The 22,152-nt window shown below is 36.8% G+C and overlaps 1 protein-coding gene across 1 annotated transcript; it reads left to right on the top strand.

The window, feature by feature from the left end:
• Positions 1–4,334: 4,334 nt before the first annotated feature.
• LOC121388784 (dysbindin-A-like) lies at positions 4,335–21,934 on the top strand. Its single transcript, XM_041520281.1, has 9 exons — positions 4,335–4,475; positions 8,683–8,787; positions 10,430–10,490; positions 11,868–12,000; positions 14,611–14,766; positions 15,810–15,950; positions 17,429–17,557; positions 19,320–19,451; positions 21,270–21,934. Exons 1-9 carry the CDS (start codon positions 4,414–4,416, stop codon positions 21,779–21,781), a joined length of 1,431 nt encoding a protein of 476 aa, XP_041376215.1. The 5' UTR covers positions 4,335–4,413; the 3' UTR covers positions 21,782–21,934.
• The last annotated feature ends 218 nt before the right edge of the window (positions 21,935–22,152 follow it).

The following is a 22,152-nucleotide window of genomic DNA, read 5'->3' on the forward strand; positions in this document are numbered from 1 at the left end:
ATATCATAACCAGACGCGACCATAAAATTGTTATCAACAGTTGAAACCGCCAAATAGTAGTTGTTTGATTAGTTAATATATCTTTGTCGCTTGTGTCGCGCGACAAAAAAAGTAGAAACGATTCCTATCGGTATTGTGTCGTGATAGACTACTTGAATATGTCGCGCCGTACGCGTGCGGTTAGGATGCAGCAATTGAAATCAATGGCTTCTAAAATAATCGCTCGCGTCGCACGCATTCGGTTAGGATACAGCTTTGGGATACAGCTATACTGACGACTGTCCATGTCAAACAGGACCACAGTTTGAGTCGTTCTCCCAGTACAACGAAGCATTAAAGGTAGGGTCAACCCAAACAAGAGATTTATGTGTTGGAAAGATGCATACCCGGACCACCATCACATATTGACATTTTAACAAATGAAAAACGCGTAATTTTAGAGTTAATAAAAAAACATGATTACTCCTGCTAACTGGGGGCAGCCATTTTGTTTCGTTTTTGTGACGTCCGGTGGTATAGCTTGGGGCGAAGTGACGTCAGCTCCGTCCATCTCCTCTATGTATAGTGTAAACAAACACTCTAATTTACGACAAGGTGCTTCGCTTTCATCAACCTGACTTGTAAAACAACATAAATGGCTTGATAGTATAATAAAGTATTTAACTAAGTATATTTTAATTTGCATCAGTTGAACGAAATGGAGTTATAGCATTTTTCTCTTTTTTTTAAATCCAAAAAAAAAATGCATATTATTAGGCCTATTGGTAGGGTACGTTTGAGCAAAAACGACCACTCACGATACCCAAGTGATACTTTTCTTTTCTTTGGGACAACGTAATTGGTCAGTTTTGTGATTTTAGATGGGAAACTCTACTTAATCAAGGGTTTTACAGAATTACTCACAGTAATACAGTGGTAATGACGATTCCGATTTAAGGTGCGTCCGCGCGGCTGTCAGACAATACCTTGTGATCTTAATAAAAGAGGCACGTCTTTTTAGTGTGTCTGGGCGACCGTCTAAATATACACCTGCCAATCAGGAACCACAGGTACAGGCCACGGAAAGAAAAGACCAATTAACCAAGAAAACACTCCGATTATTATTTCAGTACATGGGTTGATTTATGTACAAGACATAATACAGTTATATCAACACTGACAATGGTGGTTTATTTTGTATTGAAAAATAATGTATAATTGTTGTTGGATTACTGGGATGATTATTATTACAGAACATTGCGATGCATCCGCAAAAATCAGGTATGTTTTGTTTCTTCAGTTCGAAGACTAATTCCTGACGTGACACGTTAGGTATTACGTAACCACCAGCTCACCAGAGGGCGTACTAGTATTCACTGGGATGGTACAAAATGGCTGCGCCCGTTATATATAATAGGCGTCACATTTAACCGTTTTATTAATTAACTATACGATTATACTTGTTGATATTAAGCAATAATGTGCATTATATATCGTTGAATATTCATACTAAGCCAAATGCCTTAATTGTCCACTCCTTTAATAAACCACTGCCCAAGTGGAGCAACACTGACTGATCTGCTGTGATGCATCAAACAAGACATGGTCCAAACTCCGATATTATTAACGCAATCGGACTCCATATTTAAAGCATTATCAATTATAAATTGAATCAAAACAAATAATAATAATAATAAGAAGATGATGATGATTATGATGATGATGATGAAGAAGAAGAAAATGATGAAGATGACGATGAATAAGAAAAAGAAGATGACGATTATGAAAAAAAAGAAGAAAATGTTGTTATTGTTGTTGATTATGATAATTATGATGAAGATGATGATGATGATGATGAAAAATAAGTAAATGATGATGATGAAGATGACGGTGATAAAGAAGAAAAAAATGATGATGATGACGATGATGATGAAGAAAAAGAAGAAGATGATGATGGTTTTGATGATGATGACGACGACGACGATGATGATGAAGGAAAAGAAGAAGATGATGATGATGATGACGACGACGATGAAGATGATAATGACGACGACGACGACAGATGATGATGATGATGAAGATGAAGATGAAGATGACGATGATGATGATGATGATGATAATGAAGAAGAAGAATATGATGGAGGAGGAAGGAGAAAGAAAGGGAAACTGTATCTTTAATATTAGTTCATTTTGCCAGTGTTTAAGAAAATTATTGGCAAATCAAAGAAACCAGTACGTAAGCTGCATGTGCACTATGCAGATGTTTCATACAATGTGCACGGCTCGGTACTTTTAAATACTTCGATCGAAAGCTGTGACAAAAGAGGATTATGTCTCATTCATACAACTATCAAAACTGGAATATTTTATATAGTATCACGGTCGCAATATAGCTACTTATAAATATCAGAATGCATGCAGTGTGTGATGCGCGTTGAATATTAAAGGGACAGACCCTAGTTTCAACATGTGAAAATTAACACTAAGTTTAGTTGATCTACAAACCTGTAACACATTTGGATAACTTTACAATTGAGTAAAACATGAGTGTGTGACTTTAAAATTGTGAAATACCCTCTAAAAATAGACTAACACTCGACTCCATAACCGTTACTTCTCAGACGCACGTGCTTTTTTAAAAATATGAGAAATGCATTTTGTGATATTAAAACACCAGGATGACCAAAAAACACCTTGAAATTGATAATCTAAACCATAAAATCTAAGTAAAGTATGATTTCAATTATCAAAAACGGCTACAATAGTCAAAAATATACCTTGGTGTTTAAAAACTAGGGTATGTCCCTTTAAAAAAACCCCGAAACAAAACAAAACAAAAATAAACCTTTCATTTTCATTTCAATTTATTTTCGTAGCCTACTTATGTCCTATTACGGTTCAAGCACATTGTCCTGGGTATAACGAGGGCAAAGCTTTTAAGGTGTTCGGAGCAACCCCAACCCCCATTCACCCCCCCCCCCCCCCCCCCCCCCCCCCCCCACACACACACCAACCCGGCCTGATAGGGTTGCAGCGGTGGTAGGCCTAGTGGTGGAGCTGTCTTTATTTATGGCACGTATGATCATTTTTAGAATCTTTACTATGAAGGTGCGGATGGGAGTATTGGTCAGCATTTTTAGATGTTTTAGACACTTTCAAAATTTCTACCATTTCTACCGTTTGTGTCCTTGACGGGCTATAAATAGAGTAACAATAATTACCATTATAATAGCGCTGGTCGTAGTTATGGATGACGATGTAACTATCATAACTTAAAATGTAACTATAGTATAGACACAAAAGGTACATTGTTTGAAAGATGTTGTTTTTGTTGTTTTTTAGGAGTTTTTTAACTGACCCCCAAAAATGTGTGCATAATAATCCACAGTTAATTATTATTGAAGAGTGTTTTTCTGTTTTTTTTTGTTGTTTTTTGGATGGGTTTTGGGTTTTTTTTGCTGGGGGAAGGGGGTTTTGGGGAGTTTTGCTGTTGTTTTGTTTATTGTTTGTTTGTTGTTGTTGGGGTTGGGGTTTTTTTTTGGTTTTTTTGTTTTGGGGGGGGGGGGGTGTATGGTTGGTTTATTTGGGGGGATTTTATGTTATTTATTATCATTATTATTATTTTTATTTATTTTTTGTTATAGGGGTCTAATAATTTTGCATCAAATACGTAATGTTTAAAAATAGTTTGTATTAATACTAGGCCTACTTGTTTGGTTTGGTTTTTGCCTATTTATTTTTGTTTGGTTTGGTTGGTTGGTTGGTTGGTTGTTTGTTTGGTTGTTTATTTTTATTTATTTATTTGTGTGACTGGGAGGGGGTGAAGGCGATTTGTTGATGGGTTGGGCATTTTATTATTTCTTTCTATAAAAGAAGGAAAGAATAGCCTAATAATAACTTTAAATAAATTCATTTAAATAAAAGAATTAAAGCATTATTTTAAAATCGAAATCAAGACATTATGTAGTCTAAGTATATTCTTTCAGTTTCTCTGCTGATGGTATCAATAAAATTAATTAAAAAAGCAACCCACCTACCCTCTCCACACACAAAAAACCCAAACACAAACCCCACAAAATAATTATACCCATACACAAAAACACACACACTCCCTAACAAAAAAAAGCTAAATATTTTTATTTTTTTTTATTTTTTTTTTTAACAGCATTAATAGCTTTAAACCATCTCGATAATTTGTTATCGGTAATACGTAATTATGTAATATTATATCTGTAATATGGCATCTGTAAAATGTTGGGTTCTCTGTTCATGGTCTCGGAGATTAATGGAAGAAAATAAACACAGAATACTGTGTCACGTGGTTGTCATGTGTTTTGGAACAAGATGGCGTTAAAAGTTTCTGTTGATATTTCCTGATTTGTTGACATTTACAAAGTTATACCGTGTGATTTAACAGAAGTAAAATTGTGCAAAATGAATGTTTTTGAGAAGGTTAAGGGGAAATTTCAAAATGTGCAGCAAGATTTGTATGATGGGTAAGCTTAAAGCCTAATTACTAAATTAGGCGAATAAAATCATCTGACATGATAAGGCTGACTCATAAGCCTAAGGCCATGAGAATGAAAGTTATAGATTTGCGTCCACCGCCTGCATGCCGTGAAAGGTACCACTCAAAATTTTCATTATTTACAAAAAAAATCATTATTTGCATAAAAAAGGCACTTGATGATCATCACACAAATTCAAGTTCCAAATCGTCAATAATAGTGGTAATGTCTACGAGGTCCTTTGCGCCAAAACTGCCATCTCCGTCATAAATTCTGAAGTATAGCCCAGTAGAGCATCGAATCCTCAACCAGGAAGCAGTATATTCCAAACATTGACGAAAATTGCCGAACTCTTGATGTGTCGAACGATGTGATTGGGATTCAAATCTTTTATGAGGAGCACCATGAGTGGAGGGCACTGCGGTTTGACTGACTGGGGGCATTTTGGGTGGAGGTGGGGGGGGTATACCACCGGAAGTTAGGGGTTAGGACGCATAGGTGTTTTCGGCCGTAGGGAGAGTTGGGTATGTCCAGGGGGCTGCCACCCCACCCCCTCCCCTAAGGTTACCGATATGAGTGCTGCCCCTCTTTTCAGCTACTAAATAACTCCTGTGATGGGAGCCCTAACCTTCCCTACCAACCTCCCCCTCATCACCCAGCAAGGGCTAAAGTTAAAAGTATTATGTTTAAATTTAGACAGCCCGATCTAAAATGCGCCAAAATTATAAGTAGAATGAAGTAGACATAATTTACAGTTTTAGGACTGCGCACAAATTGTTAATACAGTGAAACCCCATCTAACGATCACCCCGATTCTAAGACCACCCCACTAAACAGACCATTTTTTAGAAGACCAGAATATTTCCTTCATATTTAATAGTAAAAATTACCCGGTATTCAGACCACCCCGCTATTGCGGATTACGACCAGTAAAGTCAGTCCCAATCGTCATTTTGCGTATATTTCGACCCTGCCAGTGCGACCAAATTACGATATCAATATCTCATATTTGTTCATTCCCAAGGCTGTTCAACAATAACTGATCTAAATTTAATGCTTGCTTTGTTTTAGCCGAGACTGGAACAGGTAACAGGAAGTAAAGTAAACACCAATGTTCTGTCTTTTGAAAATTGTTAAAGAGAGATCTATACACGTTTAAGTCGTTGAAAAACCGCCCATCGCAATCTGTTCACATAACCAACTTTCAGTTTCCGGAAAACATTGTCAACTGATTAATATTAATGAAGCGATGTAACGCGCTGATTGGCTGCAAGCCAGTCATCAGACTCTAGAGCCGACACTCATTCGGATTACGAGAACAGGCGTGCCACACGTCAATTAAATAGCATTGTAACCAATAAACTGTCTATACAAATTGCAATAGCCATTCCAGCAGAAAGTCGCTATAATCAGGTTTGATGTTGAAAGAAACGATACAGGTCAGAAGTCGGCATGACACGTGTTTAATGCTTATGTACCTGTTGTTCGAAGATACAGCCTAAATCTACCGAGTCTAATAAAATGTGTTAATGATAATTAGGACACAATAGAATAAATTTACCAACTAATTCACTAGGAAACAAAAGAAGTGTTGTTATCCGTTATTGAGATGTGTAATGACTGAGGCCACAAAGTGAGTTGTGGTTTTTTATTTATTTGACCCTGTCGAAGTGAGGTAAACGGTAAACACTACGAATGCCGTATTTCTTCCATTATATCGGCAGAGGTAATATCAACGTTTGAAATGGGAACCCCCAAAAAGGGTAAATCACGCTGTGAATTGACTTTGAAACAAAAAGTTACTTTAATAAATGACAGTCCAGGGAAAAGTCAACGCACGCTTGCAGAGAAATTCGGTATCGGAAAAACGCAAGTACAGTTAATATTGAAAAGAAAGGCAGAGATTTTGGATGGCTACGAGAAAAATAAAGATAATGATCGAAAACGTTTATGTGTACGTTCTCCCGTAGAACAGCTGAATACATTAATGTGGGAATGGTTTCAACGCATGCGCGGTCAAGATGTACCGATTTCAGGCCCCATGTTAAAAATGAAAGCTTTGAAATATGCAACTGAACTTGGAATTGCAAAAAGTGAGTTTAAGGCTTCAAATGGCTGGTTAAACAGATTCAGGCAACGACATAATATAGCCTTTGGAATAATCAGTGGACAAAGTGCAAGCGTTGCCTGACATTGTTTTGGTTTATGCTTCGTGTGACATTTATAACATGGACGAGACTGGACTGTTTTATCGGGCTCTATCTGACAAAACATTACGAGTACGGGGTGAAGAATGCAAAGGTGGCAAAAAAAACAAAGATCGAATAACTGTAGCCTTGTGTGTAAATATGGAAGGTCACTTCGACAAGCCACTTGTGATTGGAAAGGCAGCTAAACCATGCTGTTTTTGGAACATAAACGTTCCCCGTCTTCAAGTGACATGGAAATCGAACAAGAAAGCCTGGATGACAGGATTCCTGTTCACAGAATGGATAAAGGACTTTGATAAACGCATGAGACTATCAAAACGTAAGGTTTTACTTCTTCTTGATAATTTAGAAGAAGACTGGGAGGATACACTGGTGCACATAATCAATGGAAAGGAAAGTGAGGAAAATGTGGAACCATCTGTAAATGTCAGCGACGATGACGACAAAACTGAGGGTAGCATGATTACCAGCCACCAAGATGCGCTTAAGTGGCTAAGAGAGATTAGTATGTTCTGTTTGACAAAAGAGATTGATGGTGTCCCAGAATTGATGCAGAAAGCACAAGAGGAACTTGAAACTCGGGCTGTTCATGTCAAGTGTTCATCTAAGCAGTCAACAATAGACACGTTTTTCAACTAAGATCCAGAGTTCACACATGCATACTGATTGACTTTATATACATGTACATTTTTCATTTTCATTTTCTTAGTGCTCAGTTATATTGTACGGTTCATTTCATGTTGACAAATATATTATGTAATTCAAATAAATATTTGTAGTACATTTTTTTTTTTTTTTTTTTTTTTTATCACTTTATACACAACACAATTAAAATTTTAAAAACCTTCTAAATGTTAGTAATTCGGTAATACCCCACTATTAAGACCATTTTTCATAAGTCCCACAGGTGGTCTTAATAGAGGAGTTTCACTGTAGCACATTTATTTATTTTGGCTTTAAGATTCAAAATTGCCCCATATATTTCTGTCCCGGACCAGATCACTGGCTATCCAGAGACCGGGCCCGGGACAGACATGCTTGAAACCCTATTGGTATATAAGCTTGTAAATAAATATTGGTAATGGTAATGGTCAATAGTTTATATTCCACCTTCAAACATGTCAAAGACCTCATTTGGACTTGAATCTACTATGGAAATAATAGATCAATAAAATAATGAAAAATGAAAAAAAGCCTCATGTGTTTTTAAAATTGTTCCGACGCAAATCTATAACTTTCATTCTCTTGGCCTAATGATGATGATAACTTGATCAGGCTCAAGTCTTAAAGTTTTATAATTTAATATTTAATCATAATAATCAAACAATATTGTAGCTCGAGTACCCTCTAACCTTTTACTTTTTATATCTTATGCCAGGGCTTGAAATTACACAATGTAACAGGCAGCACTTGGTAAACAACAACTGATACATCGACTGTAGCTTGAGTCCCCTCTAGCCCTCCCCTTATTGATATGTTGTAGCGGAGGGCTAGAGGGGACTGTGTGTTATACTCTGACAATCGTCGACAACCAAATGGTCGCCAGTTACTGTCTCTAAAAAAAAAAAATCCTAAATCTAATACCACAGTGCTTTCATGTTGTTAACCAGTACCAATGTGTCATGTAGGCACATGTATACTTTGTTCTACGTCACCACAAGAGAGTACAGCACAGGTTCATTTTGCATACGGGGGTCAGGTTTTTTCGTGTGGTATTGGTACTGGTTAACAACACGAAAGTTTAATGTCATGACTGGACTCGAGAATGATCAAACTAAAGTTCTGTGACAATGGATTTGGGAAAAAATGTTGTATTTTAGACACAATAGTTGGCTACCATTTGGTCGTTGATGATTGCCAAAGTATTACACACAGTCCCCTCAAGCCCTCTCATACAGCATATCAATAAGGGGAGGGCTAGAGGGGTCTCGAGCTACATCTACTGGTACCCATAATACACCACCTGGACCTTATTTGTTTTGCAGACTGAAAGCTTTGACATCGTTGGATTCCCAACCTCGTCATGGCATGTTGCGACAACTTCACACAGATGGAGTTAACCTTGATGCAGGAGCTGATCTGTTGAATAAGTACTAGCTTGAACCTTCATTCTGTAAAAAAAAAAAACCTGTATATATTTGGTGTTATAGTAATTATAGAACCAGACCTGGTGCTATAAAACTTTTATAGTCTAGACTCAAGACTCTGATAGAGACTGAGACATGAGCGTCATGGCAACACCATACAAACTATATATATGTGACGTCATTAGAGATTGAGTCTGGACTCTGAAAGTTTTATAGTCTAGACTCGAGACTCTAATAGAGACTGAGACATGAGCGTCATGGCAACACCATACAAATTATATATATGTGACGTCATTAGAGATTGAGTCTGGACTCTGAAAGTTTTATAGTCTAGACTCGAGACTCTAATAGAGACTGAGACATGAGCGTCATGGCAACACCATACAAATTATATATATGTGACGTCATTAGAGATTGAGTCTGGACTCTGAAAGTTTTATAGTCTAGACTCGAGACTCTGATAGAGACTGAGACATGAGCGTCATGGCAACACCATACAAACTATATATATGTGACGTCATTAGAGATTGAGTCTGGACTCTGAAAGTTTTATAACTATGGGCCCTGGCCTCTGAAAATTGCAAGAGTGATAATTTTGTTTGTGCGTCGCTCGTGTAAGCAGGGTTCTCACTGGACTGTCTCCACTGGGGGTCATTTGAGCTTTCTTGTGAAATTTGGGGAGTTCCATAATAGGATTTTAAGTTAAAACTAAAAAAATAAGAGTCCTGTCCAAGTTCCATGCTTCAAAAGACACTTTTCGAGGGTCAGTGAGATCCCTGTATAAGTATAGTTTTGCTAACCCATTTTTCATGGACATGACTGGTTATGTAAAAACAAAATGGGTTACCTGAATTTGTCATTACGTAACCCATAAATGGTTTACGAAAATGTCCAATTATCAGAGGTCTGAGAACCATGTACTGTATTTGTTACTTACAGGTTAACTTTATTATCAAAGTGTTGGTTAAGAGCTACATGTATACAGTTTGAATCTGTTTTACAACTGTATGCTATGGATAGTGTTTTCCCTAGAAACAACACTTTGGGGGCATTTTCACCATTTTCAGGACACTTTTTTTGCATTAAAGACAACAATTTTTTTTTGAAATAAACATAAATGTAATTAATGTTCTTGCTTTAATAAATGAATGGCAAAATATATAACAGAGATATTTGTTTCAATCAAAGCAATTTTAGAATTAATTATTGAAAAAGTTTTTTTTAATCTCAGTGCAGCATGGCACAGGTTAAGGCAAGATGGTGCTAGACTATTGAAACATGGTGCTGCACCATGCTAAAACAAGCTAGGGAAAACACTAATGTATTTCCAGTAACAAGTAGAAAGCATTATTACTACTTTTCCTTTTGCTTTAAGCACTGGAAAACATTTTACAAACGACCTACTCTGACCAAAGTTAACATCATTATTTATACATGACATTATTCTCCGTAGTTTTCATTAGATACTCTGCATACATAAATAAAGCTGTAGGTAGAAGGGGAAAATTGCACAAATTGTAAATCATTCAAAATAATTTACATGTAACTTGTATAAATGTATTCTGAATCACAATAAAAAAAATGTATTATTTAACTCCTTCATAGACACTGTATTCATTGATTATGTTTTCATTGTAATTTTCAGATATCAAAATACCTGGAAGGAGCTACAAGATAATACAGTTGAGAATGCACAAAAAGCAGAGGTACATGTATGGAATGATGCTAATAACATGATTACAGGGCTCAATCTTAATGGTGACACCGACGGCAATTGCCATCGTTGAGATATAAATGGCCGTAGGTAGAGAGCATCACCAATGGCACTTTTGTGCCGTCGATAAAGCTCCTCAACAATGGCGAAATGTATACACCTGGTGTGCATTATCTGCCAATATTTAACATTTGCACATTTAAAAGATGTCTACATATAGCAAGATAGCCTTTCAGTCAGGTTTATTTGCTGCAAATGTCACTTTTAAAAAAATTGCCATAGACGGGCTCAAAATTGCCGTCGGTGGACTGTTTCACCCATGGTAGTTTTTTTTTAAATTGCCGTGGGAGACAAATTCTTACGTTCGAGCCCTGTGATTATTCTGTCATAGCCAAATTAAGCAGTTATTACTGTAGCAGTAACAAAAAACCCAACTGGCAACTCATAGCCTGTTTTCTAAATTGTAATTAACCTTAATGAAGAGATCAACACAGGTGTAATCAGCATCTAATCCAGGAACCCTTGGTTCGTCAAATGTCCTTTGCACTTTACTCTTAGTTGCTGAGCGCTCGCCTGAGGTGCTTGCGTCGTAGGATCGAACCACCTCAGTGATCTGTTCAACTGATTGGATTTTTTTTTCTCATTCCAACCAATGCACCACAACTGGTCAAAGGCCGTGGTATGTGCTTTTCTGTTTGTGTGAAAGTGCATACAAAAGATCCCTTGCTGCATTACGAAAAATGTAGCAGGTTTCCTCTGATAACTACATGTCAGTATTACCAAATGTGTGACATCCAGTAGCCGATGTTTAATTAATCTATGTGCTCTAGTGGTGTCATTAACAAATTTTTTTTTAAATACTCTTTGTTTTTTATTCATTATATTAAAAAATTATTAGAATAAAGCTTTAATGTTATGGCTAAACAGAATTATGATTGGAGAAAATAACATATCACATCTTCAGTAATTGTAAGTCGTTTGATAAATACATTGTCTATAGTTGATAAAATTTACTATTTGTTTCGAGCTTAAGGTACGAAAGTTGGGGACTGGATGTAGCCTAGTGGTAAAGCACTCGCTGATGCACCGTCAGTCTGTAATCGATCCCTTACTCTTTCCAGCCAGTGCATCATGACTGGTATATCAAAGGCTGTGGTATGTGCTGTCTTGTCTGTGGGATGTTCCATATAAAAGATCCCTTGCTACTGATGGAAAAATTTAGCAGCTTTCCTTTCTAAGACTATATCGAAATTACTAAATGTTAGACATCCAGTAGCCGATAATTAATAAATCAATGTGATCTAGTTAAACAAAACAAACTTTAAGTACAAAACTCAATTTATACTCAGTACTGTTTTCTGTTTTCCAGAACGTGGACTGTCAAATTGGTCTTCTCTTCGTGAGGTGGGATCGTCAGTTAGAAACGATGGGTCGTTTGGAGACAGAGGTTAAAGAATTACCCAGTGTTCTTAGTATGATCTCTCAACTAACTAACACTCTGGGTTAGTCACTTTACTATAACTATATGCTATCAGTCACATGTTTACACAGGGCTCACACTTGAACTGATTTTGTTTTAGCCAATGTTCAGATATGTAGAATATTTCCTTGAAAATTATTCAAAAGTGGCTAATTTAAAAAAACATTTGACTACCCAAAGCCTAAATGTTGAAGCCACTTTATATGAAAATTAGCAAAAGGCTAATTTGGCAGTGGATGGGGTGAGCCCTGTTACAGGTATTAGGAAATTACAGGAAGCAAATGTTTTATTTAACGACGCACTCAACACATTTTATATACAGTTATATGGCATCGGACATATGGTTAGGGATACACCGATATTGAGAGAGGAAACCCGCTGTCGCCACTTCATGGGCTACTCTTTTCGATTTGCAGCAAGGGAATTTTTTTTATGTGCACTATCCCACAGACAGGATAGCACATACCACACCCTTTGATATACCAGTCGTGGTGCACTGGCTGATAAGAGAAATAGCTCAATGGGCCCACCGACAGGGATTGATCCCAGACCGACCGCATAGATAGCGAGTGCTGTACCACTGAGCTACATCCCACCCCTTGCGAAATTACAGATAGAATATTTCACCAAGTTTCAACTGGTGACTCTTGACTAAATATCCATCACATAAAGAGCCTGTACAAGAAAAACCATGTATGAATTCAGAAGGAAAATTATTCTTTTCCGTCAAAATAAGTATGCATTAATCAGACCTTTTAAAAACAACATAGTTTGAACCAATCTGATTAAAATTTGCTCTACTGGTCTGCCAGTAGATCTAACAGCATTGTGTGGACTCCCATGTCCAGGTAACATTTCATCTATAAATAACAATTTAAATATCAACCAATTAGACTATGCCTTTTACAACGTTATTTGGGAGCATACAAATTCTAAAAATATCAGGCGAGACTATTTATGCAGTAGGTGAACTTGTTGGTCTATTTCAACATTAAAAAATGGGGAAAAGTGCAGTAATAAACTCTGGATTGTATACTAGTATAACAGATTTTATGGCTATACTATCACAGGGGTTTTTTCCCGTCTTGAAACGAAATTTATATAAAATTTTATATTGAAATTAGTTTCCGGCATACTTCGTAATTCACCCGAATCATTTCGTATACCATCGGCATAATCCCAAATGTTTTCAAATTCTTTTAAAATCACTGGCATGATTTTGCAAGTAAGGTTTTGATTGGTCGAATGAAAGGTCAACTGGACATGAACTCCAACGGGCTGCTGTTAGATCCACATGTAATAGTGGAGCTAATTTTAATTAGATTGAGTTTGAACAAAGAATATGGAGTGCTCATGTCCAGCTGAACCCACCCAATTTCATTGGTTGTCCATTAATTATTTTCCAATTACATTTTTCTACTAGTAAATTAAATTATTTGGTTTTAATTTTTTTGTCTAGGTATTTTGTTGAAGATGTATTTTTTACACTTCAAAGCAAAAGTTTATAAATAGTTTTGGAAGAAAGCCACCATGATATTCTGATAGCATCTTTAAGCCATAGATGAAAATCCTTTGGATTCTTAAAAAACAAGAAGTTTTTTTGCTCTACCTGAAAATGATTCCTGCATTTGTTCTTTAATGAAATGCTCACACAAGAGGGGCGGGAAGTAGCCCAGTGGTAAAGCGCTCGGCTGATGCGTGGTCAGTGGATTGATCTCGGTAAGTGGTATATCAAAGGCTGTGGTATGTGCTATCATGTCTGTAGGATGGAGCATATAAAAGATCCCTTGCTACTAATGGAAAAATGTACAAGCTTTCCTCCATAAGACTAAATGTTAAAATTACCAAATGTTTGACATCCAATATAGCAGATGCTCAATAAATCAATGTGCTTTAGTTGTGGTGTTAAGCAAAACAAACTTTAACTTTTTATAAATTACTTATGCAAAATAGAAACACATCTTCAGTTGTAATAAACGTGTACAGGTTACTGCTATCAACGGTTATTGTTAACTGCAGTGGCAGACCCAGAAAATTCATATAGTGGGGGCCCCCAATAACATGAGGCGGAATTCCAAGGGAACCTTGGGGGAGGTTTGAAGGGGGATCGTAAAAAAAATTAATTAATTAATATATAATAAAATTATAACTCGCAAAATTTAGGGGGGGGGGGGGGGGCCTATATCCGCCTCTGAAATGGCATTATACAACATAAAAGTATTTCGCTATGCTTCTATTACTTCGTAAAACGGTTTTATTATAACATGAAGGATACATTTTTGTGGGTGACATATAAACAAAACAACTTTATCTTTGTTCTGTTATGAGATACTCACACGAACCCTTTGAAACCTGTTTCAGTTTTCATCATTAGTTAATCCAATGTAATTTTTCATCTGTTGGTGTTAAATACTGCAGGGCTTCTACATTATGGTAGCCCCACTCCCATGGCTAGTGATATTCAGTGTTGGGCTAGTAAATAACTACTGTTGCCATGCCCAACGGCTAGTGAATTTGTGTTGGTCAAATGTGACAGTCAAGTCTATTTTGTAAATATGAATATCCTGCCCTCACCCCAACCCCGCCAATGCCTCAAATAAACTAAACCACCAGTATGACATAACATTGCCAGGTTACGTAGAAGAAAGATGTAAGATGTTGGAAGCGGCTCTGGAGAGGTTTGAAGATGTGTGTGAAGAGGAGCTCATGCAGCGTGAACGAGTGAGTCACGTTTTACAGCTGGCCAACTACAAGAGACAGCGCAACGAGGAAGTGGAAAAAATCAAAGGTATGGAATGCAATCAGTGGAATGGTGAACACTACCTTTTTAAAGTGAAACACATTGGGGATGAATTTACGAAGCCTGTTTTTCTTCAACACAGGTGCTTAATCCTTGTAATTGTAGATGTATGTACACGTACTTATATGCATGTAAGACATACATGTAAACAGGCTTTGTAAGTTCGGCCCATCCTGTTTTGTGGCTATGCAACAGTTACTCAAGGGCAGGGCAAGCTCTGGATCAGCAGAAAATTTCGCCAAATTATCTATTAAACGTCAAAAAGTGCAAAAACCCAGTAATATTGTAACAAAATATAAATTTTTACATAAAATTATTTCGTCAATTATTTTTGAAATTCGCAAATTGGCGAATTGGGTGAGTGCCAGAGCTAGCCCTACTCAAGGGGCTTTTCTTTCTACATAATTTTTGAGTAATATTTTAGTAACTCTGTGCACATGAGTGTGCACATTCAGATATCTCTATTATTACCAAAAGCTGTAAAAAGTGACATTTCTCCTACCGATGGGGTTGGAACCATATATCATGTTAATTTGCTCATTATGGGGCTGCAGGCAAATAGAAAAGGTAATGGGGGTGGAAGAGGTGTGATTGAGGGTGGGGCATATTCTCACCCACCGGCTACTTCAACACACTGCATGTAAATTGTTTTTTATCCAGCAACCACCGTTTCTGTTGACAGAATATGATGACCGATAAAGTAAAGTCACATCCTGTTGCTAGCAGGATATGACATTTGACGTCACTTATGTGACATCACATGCATAGCTACATTACAAAGTCGCACATTTGACCTGTAGGTCATCATACAATGTGGCTGAAATAACAGAAATACATGTAATAGCTTTTCCCATTAATTTTTATGGTCTGCAGGATAAAGATAATAACTACATGTAGTTAATGACGTCGGATATCTGCTTTATCCTGTTCAGGCTGAGTGAGAAATTCTGCCAGGCTCTTCCCATTCTCACCTTCACAGGATAAAGCAGGTATCCAACGTTATTAACTAGCTATTCTCTCTATAATTTCAGCTCAGTTATCCAAGGCACACACTAAAACGATGCAGTCCATTGAGCGTCAGCGACTGAGTAAATTGAAAGAGCGAGAACAGGTTTTCTCAGAGGCCTTCTCACAAGACATAAACTACTATCAGACTCATGGACGTATTGAAAGTAGGAATTTTATATTTCCTGCGTTTAATATTGTGTAATATTTTTCACTTTAGCCAGTGAACCATGATTGGTATATCAAAGGCTGTGGTATGTGTTATTCTGTCTGTGGGGTGGTGCATATAAAAATACCTTGCTGTTGATGGAAAAATGTGGCAGGTTTCCTATCTAAGACGAAATGTTAAACTTATGAAATGTTTGACATCCAATAGCCAATGATTAATAAATCAATGTGCTCTAATGGTGTTGTTAAACAAAACAAACTTTGATTAATATTTTATTTATTATCAAAGAATGGTATTATAAACAATATGACCTGGTAAACTAATTTTTATGAATAAAGGCAGACCACATGACATGAAAAGGAGATAATATGTTAATCTCAATATCATCTAACTATATATATTTTGAATTAAAATCAAATATTAAAATAATTGTTTTATAAGTTTTACATTCCATTTCCTTTCAACTTATTTTCGTGCTTATATCCAATTAAGGTTCAAGCACACGGTCCTGGGCACACACCTCAGCTATCTGTCCAGGACAGTGGGTTAGTTGTTAATTGTTAGTGAGAGACAAGAGTGTCTACTGGTCTTACACCTACCCATTGAGTCGTTAAAACTCGCTCTGGGTGGGAGCCAGTACCGGGCTGCGAACCCTGTACCCACCAGCCTTATGTCCGATGGCTTAACCACGACACCACCAAGGCTGGTCTTTACATTCCAACCAGTCATCCATGACTGATATATGCAAAACATCAGTGTATATATATATATATATATACTTTTCTGTCTGTAATGTTTTTTCATATAATGGATCTTTTGCCAGGACTCGAAATTAAAGTAACACCAATGATTTTAGTTTTTTCAGGGTTTTTTTTTTTTTTTTGCTATTGGGTAAAAATTGTTACGGTATGTTGAAGAGATAATTTTTGTTTTTTAATTTTGTATTCATTTGCTACAAAGGTTGCTGGTTTAAAATGCTGTAGGCAAGCTCAAAATTGCCAAATGTTAAAATTTTGTCAATGGTAAAACCTTCCAAAATTACTGTAAGTAACAAGCTCCGCAAGGCTCAGTGGGTAGGTGTAAACCACTTGCACCGACCAGTGATCCATAACTGGTTCAACAAAGGCCATGGTTTGTGCTATCCTGCCTGTGGGAAGTGTAAATAAAAGATCCCTTGCTGCCTGTCGTAAAAGAGTAGCTATGTGGCGACAGCGGGTTTCCTCTAAAAAAAACCAGTGTCAGAATGACCATATGTTTGACGTCCAATAGCCGATGATAAGATAAAAAATCAATGTGCTCTAGTGGCATCGTTAAATAAAACAAACTTTACTGTAAGTAACAAATTCTTAAATTTAACTGTTTGGTAAAAGTGACTTCAGTGGCACAGCAGCTGGTTTCCTTCACTAGACACCTACAGGTAATAAGCAATAGTGCAGGGGTGTTATTAAACACACATTCCTTTCCTTTATTTTACAGAATTGACCATGACCAACATTCTACTGCCTAAAGTGAGCAGTCTTAGCGAGATCACTCTGGACCAAGACGACCATGACCTTGACAAGTTTCTCGAGTCGACCGAGGCAGAAAACTCTCAAGACATTCCAGGTATGAAAATATCAATATATAATACGGTCTCATTACATACATGTACACATGTAGTTTACATCTGGGTCAAAGTTCATACAGTACTGTCCTTAATGAGCCCTTGCTGTCATTTCATTGACAGATATCAGCTGGGTAAGAGACATACGAGATATACCCGTACATGTGGTTTTAGTCTTTATCATATTATTTATTAGTCCCCTACCGGTCCAACTGGAGGGGACTATTGGTTTCATCTTCGTCCTTCTGCCCATCTGTCAGTCTGTCCATCTCTCCCACATGTTTTCCAGATGTTCTTTGAGATATTGAGCTGAAATTTTGTGTATAGCTTTGTCACGTACTGTTACAGAATAAGTTGGACTGTCATGGCAATTTACCCATTTTTGACAGAGTTATGGCCCTTGAACTTAGGAGATATGTAAATTTGTTTTGCTGACTTTTTTCCAGAATGCCTTGAGATATTAACCTGAAATTTTGTGTATAGCTTTATCATGTACTGTTACAGATCAAGTATGACTTTCATGGTGATTTACCCATTTTTGGTGGAGTTATGGCCCTTGAACTTTGGCAGTGTGAAAATTGGTTTTCCAGACTTCTTTTTAAAAGGCCTTGAGATATTGAACTGGAATGTTGTATATAGCTGTATCATGTACTGCTACAGATGAATTTTTACTTTCATGGTAATTTACCCATTTTTGAAAGAGTTATGGCCCTTGAACTTCCAGACTTGTTTTGCAATACATGAAAATATTGAGGTGAAATTTTGTACTGTTACTGATCAAGTTTAACTTTCATTGTGATTAAATCAGGGCTTCTAAATTATGATAGCCCAACTCCCATGGCTATTGATATTCAATGTTGGGCTAGTAAACAACTACTATTGCCATGCCAGACGGCAAGTGATTTTTTTTGGGGTCAAATGTGCAGTCGAGTCTTATTTTATAAATATGAATATCCTTTCCCCACCCCATCTCCCTGTTTATGTGACACATCTGATTATTACTATTATTTAGTAAAAAAAATATTAACTTAAAGTAAAGTAGGGCTAGTGAATTTTTAAAATCACTGATCCCATGCCTAGTGGGTTTTATAAAAATTCTAGAAGCCTTGTGATTTACCCACTTTTCAAGATGTTTGTCCCTTGAATTTAGGAGATACAAAAACTTGTTGAGTCAGGTAGGGGCTGTGTATTGCTTTAGCAGTATACTCTCAAAATGCTTGTTGCTATTGTCTTCTTGAGATATTACATGTAGTCCTCATATGATGATGAATCCCAAACAAAACATTAAAAAAACACATAAAAATTTAATAAAACTTTATTTTTTAATTTATTTTTAAACAAATTTAAATGTGCCTGCTGTAGTGTTAAGAGTGATCATATTAAAAAAAATTTAATAATAATAATAATAAAAAATAAAAAAATAAAAAAGTTAATGGTTACTCAGTCTTTTTTGCTTAGTTATATCTGTTCACACAACCAGTACTGAGTAATGAATATTCAGCCGGAAGTATACAATCAGTATTTGGTTTTCGAAATGGCATGGATAGCCACGATAGACAAGCACCTATCATGTTTGGAGAAACAAGGACTGGGATGTGGATGTGGACAGTAAAAGAAGCTGAAAGACAGGAGGAGCTGCCAGATCGGGAAAGAATGAGATGGACGTCAAGGGAGACAAAGAAAAAAGGGGGCAGTAGGATAGAAGAAAAGAAAATTACTTAATAGACTTACATGTATAAAATATTTTGACATTCTTTTGTCCAGGGTTGTCTGTGGCCAACATCCCGATGCCACATGTTAGCAGTCTCACCGACATCTCCATAGACCCAGATACCAGTGGCAGTGTTCTCAAGTTTCTCGATTCTACCGAGGTGGACAGCTCACAAGACATTCCAGGTGAATCACAGCTGTCCTGAACAATGGCGTGTCTACGGAAGATAGCGCCTTTGACAAGCACTGAAATTGAGCCCCTTTTCCAAACATCTGACACCCATCTTTTAAAAATAAAAATTAACTTACAATTATCAATTTCAAACTGATTGTCACGAAAACTACTTTGACATTTAACGATTGAAAAAAATTATTTATTATTCTGATTTATTATTTAGACTAATAATTATGATAATCAAAGACAGATCATACATCTGAAGAAATTTATTTTTTTCACTCTCCAAGGATGGTTTGTCCGACTTTAATAGAAACTGCTCAGTGGCGTGCCCCCTCCCCCTTTCATGTGGCACCCAGGACACGTGCCATACCTGCCATACCCTAGGTATGCCACTGGTCCTGAATCTGTTCTTACATAAGTTTAGTCTAGTCTTAAAGGCTCAGACCCTAGTTTTAGTCTGTGAATATGAACACTAAGTTTTGTTAATCTACAAACCTTCAACATTTTTGGATAAAGTTAAAACAGAGTGGAACAAGAGTCATACAGTGAAATACCCTTAAAAATAGACTAAAACTCAACTTCATAACTGTTACTTCTCAGATGCATGTGCGTTTTTAAAAATACAAAACATGCATTTTGTGATCATATTAAAAACACCAGGATGAACAGAAACATTTTGGATGTACAGAATTGGATAATCTAAATAATAACATTTTAGTAACGACTGATTTAAAAAACGGCTTTAAAAGGAAAGCATATGCCTACAGTGTTTAAAAACTAGTGTCTGTTGCTTTAAAGATGTAATAAATTCTAATCAAAGTTTAAAAGTTTATGTCTACATGTTGACTAAATGCTTTGACAGTATTGCCCACACACACAGTTTTTAGCTGAAGTTGATGTCCCAACCCCTACAATTAAGAAAATGTCTATGGCAAAAAAACTGCCATTGAAAAAAAACCCTGAATATAGTCCAAGGCAAAAAATGCTTTGGAGAATTAAAAACTACACAGCATTGCCGACTGCCATGGGCAATTGCAGGGGTTGGATGTCCTTGCTTATACAAAATAAAAAAATTATTAACAACTTCGTCACTTTCACCGACACCATATAACCGTAAATCAAATGTGTTGAGTGTGTCATTAAATGAAAGATTTATTTCATCACTTTCATCCCAGCTGTAGCCCAAGTTAATATTAATGTTTACACAGGAATAGCGGTTCATTATAATCAAATGGCTATTTCTTTAATAAAGATGGATATTACATACATGTAGATAACAGACAACTGAAATCCCCTGATGAAGGAAGGAAGGAAATGTTTTATTTAACGACACACTCAACACATTTTATATACGGTTATATGGCGTCAGACATATGGTTATGGGCAACACGGATATTGAGAGATGAATCCCGCTATCGCCACTTCATGAACTACTCTTTTTGATAGCAGCAAGGGATCTTTTATATGCACCATCCCATAGACAGGGTAGTACATACCACAGCCTTTGATATACCAGTCGTGGTGCACTGGCTGGAACAAGATCCTCTGATGAAGGCACCTAGAGGTTGCCAAAATGTTGGGCATAAATTTTGGGATTTTCACAAACACACATTAGTTTAAAAATTTAGTCCACAGCATTTATTAGTTTTACCCATACAACTTGCATGTCACCAAAGTCTGGACACTTTGATAAAGAATTTGGGTAAATCCAGTGTATTTCTGTTCATTAAAAAGATGTCTACACAAAAACTAGAGTCTATTAACTTTTAAATGTTCTTTTCTTTTTCTAACAAATAATGTTCCATAACTGTGTTTCTCCCCTCCAGGTGAAAGAAAACACGGGAACAGCATTACAGAACCTGATGGAACATTCTTTGAAGACGACTACACAGCTAATTACAGTGTCGACTACAGCATCCCATCCAGTGATGACTTTCCAGATCACCACCAACACCACAAGGACCAGCTTCGTAGAGATGAATCCAAAGATCAGAATTTAGGAAATGCCAGTCCAAAGTGTGATGATGCATCCAGGGAAAGCATGCAACAAGACCAATACAAGGGTTGTAAAGATGAAACTAAAGACAGCGAGGAGGTTGGTCCAGAAGATGAGGAACCAAATGATGGAGCATGGAGAGAAGGTGTTCAAGAAGATGAAGAACTGGACCAGCGTTGTACAGATAAAACTGAAAGTTGCGAGGAGAAGTTAAAAACTGTCAAGCTGGCCAGTGATAAAATGGACCACGACGGTTCAGGGGAGAGTGCCAGTAACGACAAAGAACGTACCAAGGAGGAAGATAGTGCTTCTTTAAAAGATGTGAAAACTAGCAATACTTAGGATAATGTTGAATAACAAGCAGATTGTAACTATAGTCCTTCCCAGCCTTCCATTTCTCATTCCAACCAGTGCACCACATTTGGTCAAAGGCCTTGGTATGTGCTATCCTGTCTATGGGAAAGTGCATATAAAAGATCCTTTGCTGCTAATGGAAAAGTGTAGCGGGTTTCGTCTGATAACTATGAGTCAGAATTACCAAATGTTTGATATCAAATAGCTGATGATTAATTAATCAGTTGTGCTCTAGTGGTGTTGTTAAACAATATAAACTTTTCAACTTTTTCCAAGCCTTCATGAACATTTCGGCTTAGATGTAAATTTATAACTTGTAGTAAATACCATAGTAAGAAAATGGCCTTCCTTGTGGGAAA

Source organism: Gigantopelta aegis, chromosome 14 (assembly GCF_016097555.1).
Source record: "Gigantopelta aegis isolate Gae_Host chromosome 14, Gae_host_genome, whole genome shotgun sequence".
Lineage (NCBI taxonomy): Eukaryota > Metazoa > Mollusca > Gastropoda > Neomphalida > Peltospiridae > Gigantopelta > Gigantopelta aegis.

Coding starts and splice junctions, on each gene's coding strand:
- LOC121388784 (XM_041520281.1), top strand. CDS start 4,414: ATGAATGTTTTTGAGAAGGTTAAGGGGAAATTTCAAAATGTGCAGCAA. Junction 8,788..10,429: donor GGAGCTGATCTGTTGAATAA/GTACTAGCTTGA, acceptor TGTAATTTTCAG/ATATCAAAATACCTGGAAGG. Junction 12,001..14,610: donor TCAACTAACTAACACTCTGG/GTTAGTCACTTT, acceptor TAACATTGCCAG/GTTACGTAGAAGAAAGATGT.